Genomic DNA, 14,854 nt, shown 5'->3' with positions numbered 1-14,854 from the left:
AACGGCATATAAATGTTGAATATTACATGGGTGATTTGTGTAAAACAAGAGGTCTCAGCGTTAAAATCGAGAACCAACCAATAATATATATAATATAATAATAATATCAAAAACTACACAGTTTGCAAAAAAGTACTAGCAATCCGATCATCATTGTCAACTAATAACATAATAATAAAAATGCCCGTCGTTCGTACAGCGAAACGTATGGAGTGGAATTAGCCGTGGAAATCATATTAAACCAATAACGAATTGCAACAAACGGCAGGGTGTAATAACGTGAAACGTCAAAGCGCATATTAAATAATAAAATCATACGAGTAATTAAATTAGGGTGGCTTTTGTAGTTGTTATTCAATGCAGCGCAAAATATAAGCGCTACTCGACTCGTTCGCAAAGTTATCAAAGGGGTGGTGGTGGATCGTTGCTGTCGACTGGGGTCGTGCACCGCTCATAACACGATCATCTTTTGTCAAGCCTGAATGTGTTCCTACCAATTACTCATGTCTGTCTCTATAATTGTGGTTGTTCATTTGACGCACCAATAAGCTTACTCATATGTCACGGAGTTATCTAATAATGTCCCGCCACCATTTATGACTCGGTGTAATTACTAGGTGTAATGTGGATAAACCGGGAAGATAGCGCTAAAAAGTAGCTAATTTAAAAACGTCCAGTAGTCTCGTTAAATTTGAATAAAAAGGTGACGATGATTTTTGACTTTGAACCAATGGGAAAAACCGCCATCATTAATTTTTTTGGATCATTTACTTCCAATTCCCACCCTTACTACAATATTACTACGTTTTTAATACACCAGTCACTAATCAGACACAGTTTCTGTATTTTCTGAGGTGTCATTTATAAAGATGGTAAATAACAATGAGCCCAAAATCGACCCCTGGGTCATGCCTGAAGATACATTGATGTTATCAGAGTTGACATTAGACCAAGTGACTGACTGAGACCTTCCTATCAGATACGATGAAAGCAAATTTATTAAAGAATCAGCAAGACCAAATTTGTTTAGCTTGTCATAATAGCAATAAGAAGCGATCCAATGTCAAACGCTTTTGAAAAGTTTACTAATGATTTTAGAAATCTTTTGTTTGGCAGGGAACAATTTGTTGAAATCCATGGTGTCAAGTGAACACTTTTTGCTGCTAATAGCGGTGTTACTTAAGGGTTAAACCTGTTTGTTACTATTTTTTTCAATGTTATTAGTTGTAGGGTGTTTGCTAAAGAATCAAATAAGCGATCTAGGCATAATAGTAGACTCTACTTTGTCATCTGTAGAAATACGAAAGAATTTAATAATACTTTATGCATTAAACAAGTTTGTTATAGTTTAGTTAGGTCAAAATTGGAGTACTGCTCTATAGTTTGGAGACCTCATCATCAAATTTATATTAATTAATATTATAGAAAACAGAGGAAATTTGCTAAGTGCCTTTATTTTAAAATGTTCGACTATTATCCTGTTAGGCATTGTGACCAATATAGTTAATGAAAATTTTGAAATGAAAAAAGGGTGTGTGACTGTGAATCCGTGTCGAATTTTCACCTTAGACATCCAGAATTTTTGGAAAAAATTCAAAACTGAAAACAATATTTTGCAATTTAACTTTGACTTTGACTCGATTGCTTTGAAATCTTGTAAATATTTTAAAGTTATCGTAATCATGGTAAATCGTTAAACAAAATTTATTCGCTTACCCTCGTTGACGTTGACGTCATCTCAACATTTTGCCGAATAAATCCTATCCAAAATTGTAATTTATCATTGCATTAAAAGTTTTTAAATTTTCTATACAGGCTGAGCAATGAGTCAATTTATTTTATTGGTTAAATTGAGAACGGATCTCTCCATTTTCCCGAAAATTTGGAAATACAATACTGTTATCATTAGAATTATACTGCAAGGGAAAACTCATTTGGAACGTACACCCAGCACGGTTCTTTATATTTACTTTAGCTTTACACACAAATCCTTATTTTAACTTATAAGGATTCTCATAAAAAAAGTTCTAATAATCAAATTTTATAATCTTTCGAAAAAGCTGCATTTTTTTATTGTATTTGAAGGGCGAGGGAAGTTCTGTCCCAAATGTCTTTTTTTAATAAAATGTGAAACTTTCTCGAGGATCCCAACTGTCTATTAAAATTTAAAACCTTCTCGGGGGCCCCAAATGTCTATTTTTTAAGAATGTGAAACCTTGTGGGGGGTCCCAACTGTGTATTTTAAAAATGTAAAACCTTCTCGGAGGTCCCAAATGGCTTTTTAAAAATGTAAAGCCTTCCCGGGAGTCCCAACTGTGTTTCTTAAAAATGTAAAACCTTCTCGAGGGTCCCAACTGTGTTTTTTAAAAATTTAAAATCTTCTCGAGAGCCCCAAATGTCTTTTTTTTTAAGAATGTAAAACCTTCTCGAGAGTCCCAACTGTGTTTTTTAAAAATGTAAAACCTTCTCGAGGGTCTCAACTGTCTTTTTTAAAAATGTAAAACCTTCTCGGTGGTCCCAAATGGCTTTTTTAAAAATGTAAAACCTTCTCGGGGGTCCCAACTGTGTTTTTTAAAAATGTAAAACTTTCTCTATGGTCCCAACTGTGTATTTTAAATATGTAAAACCTTCCCGAGGGCCCCAGATGTCCTTTTTTAAAAATGTAAAACCTTCTCGGGGGTGTCAACTGGCTTTTTTAAAATGTAAAATGTTCTTGGTGGCGCCAACTGTCTTTTTTTAAGAATGTAAAATCTTCTCGGAGATCCCAACTTTTTTTTTTAATGTAAAACCTTCTCGAGGGTCCCAACTGTCTTTTTCAAGAATGTGAAGCCTTCTCGGAGGTCCCAAATGTCTTTTCTTTTAAGAATGTAAAACCTTCTCGGGGGTCCCAACTGTCTTTTTTAAAAATGTAAAACCTTCTCGGGGGTCCCAACTGTGTTTTTTAAAAATGTAAAATCTTCTCGAGGGTCCCAACTGTCTTTTTTAAAAATGTAAAACCTTCTGGGGGCCCCAAATGTATTTTTGTAAGAATGTAAAACGTTCTCGAGGGTCTCAAGTGTGTTTTTTAAAAATGTAAAACCTTCTCTATGGTTCCAACTGTGTATTTTAAATCTGTAAAACCTTCTCGAGGGCCCCAGATATCTTTTTTTAAGAATGTAAAATCTTCTCGGAGATCCCAACTTTTTTTTTAATGTAAAACCTTCTCGATGGTCCCAACTGTCTTTTTCAAGAATGTGAAGCCTTCTCGGAGGTCCCAAATGTCTTTTTTTTTAAGAATGTGAAACCTTCTCGGGAGCGCCAAATGTCTTTTTTTATGTGAAACCTTCTCGGGGGTCCCAACTGTCTTTTTTACAAAATGTAAAACCTTCTCGGGGGCTCCAAATGTCTTTTTTTTTAAATATGAAACCTTCTCGGTAGTCCCAACAGCCTTTTTTAAAAATGTAAAATCTTCTCGGAGGTCCCAACTGGCTTTTCTAAAAATGTAAAACCTTCTCGGGAGTCCCAACAGGCTTTTTTAAAATTTAAAACCTTCTCGGGGGTCTCAACTGGCTTTTTTAAAATGTAAAACCTTCTCGGTGGCGCCAAATGTCTTTTGTTTAAGAATGTGAAACCTTCTCGGGAGTCCCAACAGGCTTTTCTAAAAATGTAAAACCTTCTCGGGGGTCCCAACTGGCTTTTTTAAAAATGTAAAACCTTCTCGGGGGTCCCAACTGGCTTTTTTAAAAATGTAAAACCTTCTCGGGGGTCCCAACTTTTTTTTTAATGTAAAACCTTCTCGGGGGTCCCAACTGCCTTTTTAAATATTTGGGACCTTCCCGGAGGTCCCAAATGTCTTTTTTTAAGAATGTGAAACTTTCTCGGGGGTCCCAACTGTCCTTTTTTTAATGGAAAATCTTCTCGGGAGCGCCAAATGGCTTTTTGTATGTAAAACTTTCTCGGGAGTCCCAACTATCTTTTTTAAAAATGTAAAACCTCCTCGGGGGTCCCAACTGGCTTTTTAAAAATGTAAAACCTTCTCGGGGGCCCCAAATGTCTTTTTTTAAAAATGTGAAACCTTCTCGGTAGTCCCAACAGCCTTTTTTAAAAATTAAAATCTTCTCGGAGGTCTCAACTGGCTTTTCTAAAAATGTAAAACCTTCTCGGGAGTCCCAACTGTGTTTTTTAAAAATGTAAAACCTTCTCGGAGCTCCCAACTGTCTTTTTAAAAAATGTAAAACCTTCTCGAGGCCCCCAAGTGTCTTTTTTAAGGATATTAAATCTTTTCGTGATCTCAACTGTATTTTTTAAGAAGGTGAAACCTTCATTTTTTCTATTATACTGTGACTAGTAGCTTCTATATTGTTTTTACCCCATAGATAGGGGTTATCTTGAAAAAGCAAATTGTACATCAGAAGCCAGGGAAGTCCTGTCGAAATAACTTTCGACCACTTGTTATTATTATTAATACTGACACAATCTATACGGAAATGGCCTTTATAGGATTTAGAAGACTTAAATTAACACATGGTTCATTGCGAGAGCTAATATATTGATCCCATTTATTAATGTTACTCATTTCGGTCTTCCGAACCATTCCTTCCTCCCAAAATCGCCTTTTCCATCACCTGTCATTCGCGTCGTTACCTTAAAAACCTCCCCCTCCTTCCCCACGTTATCCGAGCTAATGAGAAGTCCGCAAGCAAAGTCAAATTAGCGCCCCCGCCCCGCCGCCCCCGAATCACCGTTCGCCGTAATCGGCGGCGGGTTCAGGTCGGCCGCCGCTCCCGCTGAAAATAGTTAGTGTGTATGCGAGGATAATCGGGGCCGGGGATATTAGCTGACGCACCCTCCTCACCGGGTCGGCCCCCAGCGGCAGCGGCGGCGGCGGCATAAAGCGACGCTCGTCTCTTTTGATTCGCGGATTAATTGAAATACCTCGCATTCCACGGGTTCGGCTATGGTTCTACGGAAGCGTCCTGGAAAACGGTCGACGGGATATCGAAGGAAGATGGAGAGAGGCCGGGACTGCAACGGATGAACTCGCGCGATATTATCCTGGCGGAGGTGTGTGTGTGCGTCAAAGTAGGCTATCGAAGAGCGACCCGGCCTGGATGGGGTGGCGGCGATTAATCACGCTCACGCATCGTCACGTTCCGCGCACCTGAATAATTAGTTGCGGCCCACGATGGGCACGGGATTGCGTAATTACGCGATGGGTGAGCGAGGGTTTTATCGCTTAATCTAGTATGTGCTCTTGAAAAAAAAAATTGGTCTAAAGAGTTTAGACAGTACTTCCCTCGCTGTCGGAAACTTGACGACTGCATGCCTATTGTGTTTTTTTTCTCATTACATTTTTGTAGTGGGAATTTAAAAAAAAATTGCGATGACGTCATCAACATTTTTGCAAGGACACGTATATCAGTTGGGATAGATGTAGTGTAATACTAAGAATAAAATTATTATATTCTCAAATTTTCGGGAAAATGAATTGGGTCGTTTTGAATATTGATTTGTAATAATCAATAAAATAACGAAACAATTTACTCACGTATACGTATCAGAGGCAACTGAAAATCGTGTATGTATAAACATTCTTAATTTAAGATGACAGGCGTAACAGCATACGTGAGAGCCAAACACAGAAACTGTAAACAAAACGACCATCGGTTTTATTGCTTCGACTTCCGCTTATTATATAAAACATTGGGTTTTATTTTAATTCTTGACGGTGAAATTCACAATTGGTTGATTATAAACATGTCTACTTCACATTCGCGGAACCAAGTGAGCGCATAAAACAAATGCAGATCTGTAATGTTAAAGTCGATGCAAATAAGCGTGCTACCCTTACGTTTCAACCGAGTTTTTCCTTTAACAAATTTTGTGTCTACCAAATTGGGTTGGTTGGGGTGTAATACTAATAATAAGTGTTGCCTTTAATTTAATCAATAAAATAAATTGACTTCATTAATTTTTTTGAACCACCTCTTAAGAAAATCTAAAAAATATGAATGGAATGATAAATCACAAGTACAAACTCATCATATTTTTTGCATTTTAGATAGGATTTATTCAGCAAAATTTAAGGGTGACGTCATCAATTTTTTTAGGAGGGATGAACAAATACATTTTGAACAAAAGTTTACCATGCTTATAATAACTTTAAAATATTCCCAAGATTTCAAAGCATTCGGTTTTGTAATTCCTGATTAAATCGATAAAATAAATTCACGCCTTCATTAATTTTTTTGAGTCACCCTGCATATGCAAATCCAAAAATATGAATGGAATGATAAATCACAAGTACAGACTCATCATATTTTGTACATTTTAGATACGATTTATTCGGCAAACTTTTGAGCTGACGTCATCAGTTTTTTGTAGAAGATAGCCAAATATATTTTGACTACAAATTTATTATGCTCTTTATAACCTTAAAACATCTGCAAGATTTCAAAGCATTCGGTTTTGTAGTTCCTGATTAAATCAATAAAATAAATTTACGCATTCATTAATTTTTTTGAGTCACCCTGTATATTCAAATCGAAAAAATTTGAATGGAATGATAAATCACAAGAAGAGACTCACCATATTTTGTACATTTTAGATAGGATTCATTCAGCAAAATTTTGTGGTGACGTCATAAATTTTTTAGGGGGGACGACCAAATAGGTTTTGATCAAAAATTTACCATGCTTATGATAATTTTAAAATATCTTCAAGATTTCGAAGCATTCGGTTTTGTAGTTCCTGAGTAAATCAGTAAAATAAATTTACGCTTTCATTTATTTTCTTGAATCACCCTGTATATGCAAATCCAAAAAATATGAATGGAGTGATAGATCACAAGTACAGACTCATCATATTTTGTACATTTTAGATATGATTTATTCGGCAAATTTTCGAGCTGACGTCATCAAGTTTTTGGAGGGGATAAGCAAATATATTTTGACTAAACATTTATTATGCTCTTTATAACCTTAAAACATGTGCAAGATGTCAGAGCATTCCGTTTTGTAGTTCCTGATTAAATCAATAAAATATATTTACGCATTCATTAATTTTTTTGAGTCACCCTGTATATGCAAATCCAAAAAATATGAATGGAGTGATAGATCACAAGTACAGACTCATCATATTTTGTACATTTTAGATATGATTTATTCCACAAACTTTTGAGCTGACGTCATCAAGTTTTTGGAGGGGGTAATCAAATATTTTTTGACTAAAGATTTATGATGCTCTTTATAGCCTTAAAACATCTGCAACATTTCAAAGCATTCTGGTTAGCAGATTAAAAATTAAATTTCAAAATGTTGTTTTATAATTTTGATTTTTTTTCCAAAAATCTGGACGTTTCGGGTGAAAAGTCGATTCAGAGTTGTAAACTACATGTGTAGGACTATGTTATTTTATACAATTGAAAACCCATTTACTATGTACAATTTTGAAGTGACGTCATCGCATTAGTGGTGGGGATGATTAGACAAATTTTGGTTAGCGTTTTACCATCTACATGATATTCTTAATATAAGTACAAAATTTCACAACAATCGGTCGAGTACTTTCGGAGATTATCTGTCTAATAAAAATCCGGGGGCAGACGGACAGACGGACAGACGGACGGACAGACGGACGCACAGACGGACGGACAGACGGACAGACAGACGGAAATGGGAGACCTATTTCTTCGTCTTCTAGGGGTCATGAAAGATCGAGAAAACGTAAAAGTAGAGAGTCGGCCGACGGACTCGATTACAATACTTCCTTTGCTTACGCTCGGGAAGTAATAATTACTGGATCATTTAGGAAAGTAGTGACGGTTTCTCGAGTCCATCGGGCGACTGTCTACTTTCGTATTTGCTCGACGTTTCACGACCTCTACAGTCTGTCTGAATGACGTCACTTACAAATGTTATTTAGATTAGAAAATTGACTCAGAAACTTTGTTCGTCTAGTGTCATTTAGTTAACAATTGTTAACAAGTTGCTTCCCGCCCAGTACATAAATGTGATTTAAGTCGTAAACATACATTTATTTTAACGAAGAAATGATATTAATTGTAGTGTTAATCGCAGTCACTAGTGGTTTATTCCTGTTGAACTTAAATTACAAGTACTGGAAAAAACGAGGGGTTCCTGGTCCCAAACCTACGTTCTTTGTTGGAAATTTAGCAGACAATTTTCTTGTAAAAAAGTCATTGTCTGACCTGTACGCCGAAATTTACCAGTAAGTCTGTTTTTCCCAAAAAATTGTAACCATCCTATGCACTTTCAGAAAATTTCAAGACTCTCGTTTAGTGGGTATTTTCAAAGCAAACACCCCGGTTCTGATAATTCGCGACCCGGAACTAATCAAAGACATCACAGTCAAGTCGTTCCAACACTTCCACGACAACGATTTATTCCTCGACAAAAATATCGACCCTTTATTAGGACGAAATCCATTTTTCTTAAAAGGCGAAGAATGGAGAAGCACACGAGCTTTGTTAACTCCGGGTTTTACAAGCGGGAAGGTAAATAGTCCCTAAGTACTAACCCTACTCTACAATTACCCTCTAGATGAAATGGGTTTATCCCTCACTGGAAGAAGTCAGCAGGGACCTTGTCACCTACATCGATAAACACCAAGAAACAACCAGCTTCAAAGCCAAAGAACTTTGCATGAGATTTACCTTGAACAGCGTCGGAGCTTGTGCTTTTGGACTTGACGCCAAATGCTTCGAAGAAGACAATCCCGAGTTTAAGCAAATCGGGGATAGGTTTCTGGTTCCAGAAGGTTTTCAAGCCGTCAAAGCGTTCCTTATTAGAATGATTCCTGTCTTGAGGAAGATGGTTTCTTTCAGGTGACCCGTACAACCAACTTAAATCCAACCCCAACTTTGATTTTTAGAATCACTCCGAAAGATGTGGAAGAAAAACTCACAAATATAGTGAGACAAACTTTACGCTACCGTGAAGACAATAACATCGTCAGGAACGATTTTATGCACATACTATATCAAATGACTAAAACGAACTCAGATTTTAAGGAAGTTGATGCTACAGCACATGCTGCTGGGTTCTTTGTAGAGGGTTACGAAACAAGTTCGGTTGTAATGCATTTTTTGTTATACGAACTTGCAGCAAATCGTAAGGTTCAACTCAAATTGAGACAAGAAATAGACAAGGCGTTTGAAGAAAACGACGACACCTTACCGTACGAAGAACTACAAAAGCTGGTGTATTTAGACGCTGTTTTTAATGGCAAGTTGTGGTTTGTTGATAGATTATTATTGTTTTTATTTTTGTTTTGTTAGAGGCGCTACGATTGCATCCGCCTGTGGGTTCTTTGAGAAAAGTTTGTACCAAACCTTACACCTATACACCAAAAGAGGACGAAATGATTAAGTCTTTCGTTATCGAAGAAGGAATGATTGTTATTTTATCACTGTATGGACTACACCGGGATCCAAAGTACTTCACCGATCCGGACTGTTTTAAACCTGAACGGTTTCTTGATGCCAAGAAAGACAGTTTTAAGTATGTTTTTATGCCGTTTGGTGAAGGTCAAAGGGCTTGTTTAGGTTGTTTATTGAGGATGTTACTGACACTCACTAAATGGTGACGTTTTTAGGGCAAAGGTTTGGCTCTCTTCAAGTGAAAATCGGTGTTGCTTATATAATTAGGAATTTTGAAATTTCTGTTAACGGAAAGACACAGTTGCCTATTAAATACGACCCTGTGTATATACTGACGTTGCCGAAGGAGCCTGTGTGGCTCGACTTCAAGAAGATCCGATGATTTTATTTTGAGATGTTATATAATTATAATGTTACTATATAACCTTAGTACTAAGTAATTTAGAGACTTTGTTGTCAATAAAAATGTATTTTCGAAGTCCTATTTTGAATATACTGAGATGACTATTAATGTTTGTTTTTTTTTTCAGGTTGGCAATATATTTAAATTTTGTGATGGCTTCCCTGATTGACAGATTGACATTTATGACACCAACACATCGTTTTAACCAGTCAACATGTTTTTTAGACTAATCGGAAAATTAAAAATGAAAAAAGTTCCCAAAATTGAAATGTTGAAGAATTGAGAAATCGAGAACTCAAAAATGGAGAAATCTAAAAATCAAAAAGTCGAAAATTTCAAAAAATTGAAGAATCGAGATGTCAAAAAATAGAAACATCAAAAAATTGGAAAATTGGAAAATTGAAAAACCGAAAAAAGTAAAACTTAAAATACGATCAATTGAAAAATCAAAAAACAGAAAATTTAAAAATTAAAAATTCGAAAAACTGAAACTTCAAAAAATTAAGGAATAGACATATCTCAGAAATGAAAAATCAAAAAATTGAGATCTCGAGAAATCAAAAAAGATAAAACTTAAGGAATTGAAAAATTAAAATGTCGAGAAATTGAAGAATCAAAAAATGAAAAATCCCAAAATTCAAAAATTTAAAAATTTAAAAATTTAAAATAAAAAAACCGAAAAATGGAGAAATCGACACACTGAAAAATCGAGAAATTGAAAAATTCCAAAATTGAAATGACAAAAAAATTGGAAAAATGAAAATTTGCAAAACCGAAAAATCGAAAAATTGGAAAATCATAAAGTCGAAAAAAAGAAAAACCAAAAAATCGAAAAATTGAAACAGAAAAATTGAAACATCGAAAAATTTAAAAAATTAAACATGGAGAAATCGAAATATGCAAAGGAAAAGTTAAAAATTGAGATATTGAAAAACTGAAAATTCGAAATGGCATAAAAATTTTCAATTTTACTCTTTTTTTTGAAAAAAAACAAGAAAAATTGAAGAATCGAAAATTTAAAAAATCGAAACATTGAAAAATCCAGAAATCGAGAAGTCGGAAACGCGAAGTCGAAAAATGTAAAAGATGAAAAATCAAAACCCTGAAAATTAAAAAATTGAATAATGGAAAAACTGAAGAATTGAAAAACTTAAAAATCGAAACATTGAAAAATTCAAAAAGTTAAACATATAGAGATCAAAACATCAAAAGATCGAAAAATCGAAAAGTTGATTTTTCAATCTACGATTTTTTGACATTCCGAAAGATTCTTGAACCGAGAAATCGTGAATCGAAAATCGAGTTTAAAAAATTGCAAAAATCGAAAAATGGAAAAACTGGAAAATCGAAAAACTAAGAAATCGAAAAATTCAACAACTGAAACACTGGAAAATCGAAATATGAAAAGATCGAGTCGAGAACCCGAAAAGTCGAAAAATTCAGAAATCGAAATAAGCCAAAATAGAAATTTTGAAAAGTTAAAAATTGAAAACTTTAAAAATAAAAATCCATAAATCGAAAAACTAAAAGAACGAAAAATTGAGAAACTGAGCAATCAAAAAATGAAAACACCGGAACTTCAATGAAACTAGAAATAGAAAAATTGAAATAAAAAACTGAAAAAAATTGAAAAACGGAAAAATCTGAAATTGAAAACTCTTTCAATCGAGAAATCGGAAAATCTACAATTTTAAAAATTGAAAAATTAAATAACGAAAACTTGAAAAATGGGAAATCGAAACATGAAAAAATCAAAAAATTAAAAAATCCAAAATCGAAACAGAAAGGTCGAGAAATTGAAAAATCGAAAAATCGAAAAATCCCAAAACTGAAATATCGAAAAATTGGAAAATGGAATAAAAATTGAAGAATGGAAAAATTAAAAATTCTCAAAATCGAAATATCGAAAATTCAAGAAATCAAAACATTGAAAAATCGTGAAATCGAAAAGTTCGAAAAACGAAGTCGGAAAAGGAAGTCGAAAAATGTAAAAAATGAAAAATCAAAAAACTAAAAATAGAAAAACTGAAGAATTGAAAAATTTTAAAATCGAAAATTAGAAAGTCGAAAAACTGAAAAATAGTAAAACTGAAACATTGGAAAATAGAGAAATTGTTAAATGAAGAAATCGAGAAATCGAAAATTTTAAAAATCGAAAATTTAAAAAATTAAAACATCGAAAAATTGAGACATCTAGAAATTGAAGTTCTCAAAATTCAAATGTTGAAAAATTTGGAAAAATCGGAACATTGATAAACCAAAAAATGTAAAAATAAAAATAGAATAAATTGAAAAATTAAAAAATCGAGAAATTTAAAAGTTCAAAATTAAAAATAGAGGAATTGAAAAATTCTGAAACTGAAATGACAAAAAATTGGTAAATCGAAAATATGAAAAACCGGAACATCTGAAAATTTGAAAACATGGAGAAATCAAAGCATCAGAAGATCGAGAAATTAAAGAGTTGATTTTTTGATTTCTCGAGTTCTCGATTTTTCAATTTTCGATGTTTTGACATTCCGGAATATTTTTCTATTTTTTCGATTTTTGGACCGAGAAATCGAGACTTCAAAATCCAGTTTAAAAAATTACAAAAATGGAAACAACGAAAAATTGGAAAATCGAAAAGCCGAATAGTCAAAAAACCGGAAAACTGAGAAATCGAAAAACCAAGAAATCAAAAAATCGAAAAATTAAAAGAACGAAAATTCGAGAAACTGATCAAGAAAAAAATTAAAACATCGAAATCTCAGTAAAACTAGAAATAGAAAAACTGAAATAATTGAAAAACAGAAAAATCTAAAACGGAAAATTTTAAATTTAAAATTTCAAAAAATCAAACAATCGAGAATTCGGGAAAACTATAATTTTCATAATTGAAAAATTAAACATCGGAAAATTGAAAAATCCAAAAACTGAAATATCGGAAAATTTGAAAATTGGAAAAAAAACTGAAGAAATGAAAATATTAAAAATCTCGGAACTGAACTATCGAGGATTTGAGAAACCGAAACATTGAAAAATCGAAAAATCGAAAAGTCGGTAAAGCGAAGTCGAAAAATGCAAAAATGAAAAATTAAAATCCTGAAAACTGAAAAATTAAATAATCGAAAAACTAAAGAATTGAAAAACTTAAAAATTAAAACATGGAAAAATTCAAAAAGTGAAACCTGGAGAAACTGAAACATCATAAAATCGAAAAATTGAAAAATTGAGCAATTGAAATAGGCCAAAATCGAAAATTCGAAAAGTTAAAAATTGAAAACTAAAAAATCAAAAAATCGATAAATCCAAAAATTGAAAAATTAATTAACGAAAAATTGAAAAATTGAGAAATCGGAAAATGACAAAGTCGAAAAATCTAAAAATTAGAAAATGGAAGATAAATTAGGGACTCGAAAATAAAAAAAAAAGTGAAACTGAAATATCGAAGATTTGAGAAATCGAACCATTGACTAATCGAGAAATCGAAATGTCGGAAAAGCGAAGTCGAAAAATAAAAAAATGGAAAATCAAAAACCCAAAAATTGAAAGATTGAATAATCGAAACACTGAAGAATTGAAATACTTAAAAACCGAAACGTTGAAAAGTCGGGAAATCGAAAATCAAAACATCCATCAATCGAGAAATTGAGAAATGAAAAAATTGAAAACGTAAAAACGTCAAAAATTGAAAAATTTAAAAATCGAAAAATGGAAAAGTCGAAAAATTGAAAAATAGTAAAACTGAAACAACGAAAAATTAAGAAATTGTTAAATAAAGAAACCCAGAAATCGAAACTTTGAAGAATCGAAAAATCCCAATAGTGAAATAACAAACATTGATTAACCGAAAAATTTAAAATTGAAAACTGAAAAACTGAAAAATTGTGATGTGTACAAGTTTGACTTTTTTCCAAAAATCGCGATGTCTAGGATAAAAATTCAACACAGATTCATAAACTACAAGTTAACTATGTTATTTTTTAACATTTATTCGACAAACTGTAAGATGTAGATGACATCATCAATTCCTGGGGAGACATTAATGGATAAATTTCGATAACCTTAAAATGTTGCAAAAATTGCAAGATTTCAAAGCATTCGATTAAAAATTAATTAATCGAATGTGTTGCTTAATCTAAAAGATTCATTGTTGCCAACCTAAATTTGAGTGTGGACAATATTACATTTTTTTCACTTGATTGCAATTGGTGCCACCGAGTCGGCAGCCATCTTAGTCGCGCAAAAGATCTGTTGATAACTGTGAACTGACATACAAGCCGTTGCTGCCAATAATTCAGAATTGCCAACTCAAAAATTTGATTCAATCATTAATAGTCACTCGGTATTTTAAAGTAAAATTTTTGGTTAACCGAAGGACGAGATTTGTAAACATGGTTGCTAGATTATCATTAAAAATATCCTGCCGCCGTAGAAGATGAAGATAATAGGGATCTCCATTCGGAATAAACAAGACCTGACGTGATTTGACTTGACCTGACCGGACGAAACCTGACTTGTCTTGGCCTGATTTAGTTACTCAAAACAAGTATTTGCTACTCTTTTATTTGATCTGACCTAACCTGAGCTGATCTGACCTGATTTAGCTTGGTTAAAAAAAAGTGTGCAATCACTCTTTTGATAAAAATCCATTTCGAGAGTATGCATACGAGCAGAAAGCCGCCATAATTCTCTAAAAATCCATACACGTTTCAGCGACGTATAAAGCATGTTCGGGCAATAAAAGCGTCCCACGTTCGGCGTGTTAGTGGCTGTTAAATCCTGCGGTAAAGATAAACGTCGTCGATGTATTAATTGAGCATTACATTGCGTTATTAAATATCCGCGTTAGGGAGAAGCGTAATGATATCATCATAAAATCAATTAGTCAGTTGTTGTAAAGGGGTGCAAGAGCTAATTTCTCTGCAGACAGCGTTTATTGATCCAGAAGCTAATTTAGCGGCATCATCCGACAAGTTTATTGGTAATTTACTCATAATATCTTAACGCTGAAATTCAGCCCAAGAAATTAATTACTCCACTCGACTCAATACCCTCGTCAAAAACACGTCTGCGCCCTAATCGAAAAA

At 33.6% G+C, this 14,854-nt stretch overlaps 1 protein-coding gene across 1 annotated transcript; it reads left to right on the top strand.

The window, feature by feature from the left end:
- Positions 1–7,948: 7,948 nt before the first annotated feature.
- On the top strand, positions 7,949–9,890 carry LOC135129073 (probable cytochrome P450 6a13). The gene is made up of 6 exons (XM_064056157.1): positions 7,949–8,208; positions 8,257–8,494; positions 8,541–8,824; positions 8,872–9,224; positions 9,278–9,544; positions 9,595–9,890. The coding sequence occupies exons 1-6, from the start codon at positions 8,030–8,032 to the stop codon at positions 9,759–9,761; spliced, it is 1,488 nt and encodes a 495-aa protein (XP_063912227.1). The 5' UTR covers positions 7,949–8,029; the 3' UTR covers positions 9,762–9,890.
- The last annotated feature ends 4,964 nt before the right edge of the window (positions 9,891–14,854 follow it).

The sequence above is a fragment of the Zophobas morio genome, unplaced genomic scaffold (assembly GCF_036711695.1).
Source record: "Zophobas morio isolate AGI-343-1 ecotype UQ-CSIRO unplaced genomic scaffold, CSIRO_AGI_Zmor_V1 ptg000014l, whole genome shotgun sequence".
NCBI classification, from domain to species: Eukaryota; Metazoa; Arthropoda; class Insecta; order Coleoptera; family Tenebrionidae; genus Zophobas; species Zophobas morio.
Note: the sequence above shows the minus strand (reverse complement) of the source record. Positions and strands in the feature narration are given on the sequence as shown.

Coding starts and splice junctions, on each gene's coding strand:
- LOC135129073 (XM_064056157.1), top strand. CDS start 8,030: ATGATATTAATTGTAGTGTTAATCGCAGTCACTAGTGGTTTATTCCTG. Junction 9,225..9,277: donor TTTAGACGCTGTTTTTAATG/GCAAGTTGTGGT, acceptor TTGTTTTGTTAG/AGGCGCTACGATTGCATCCG. Junction 9,545..9,594: donor AGGTCAAAGGGCTTGTTTAG/GTTGTTTATTGA, acceptor TGACGTTTTTAG/GGCAAAGGTTTGGCTCTCTT.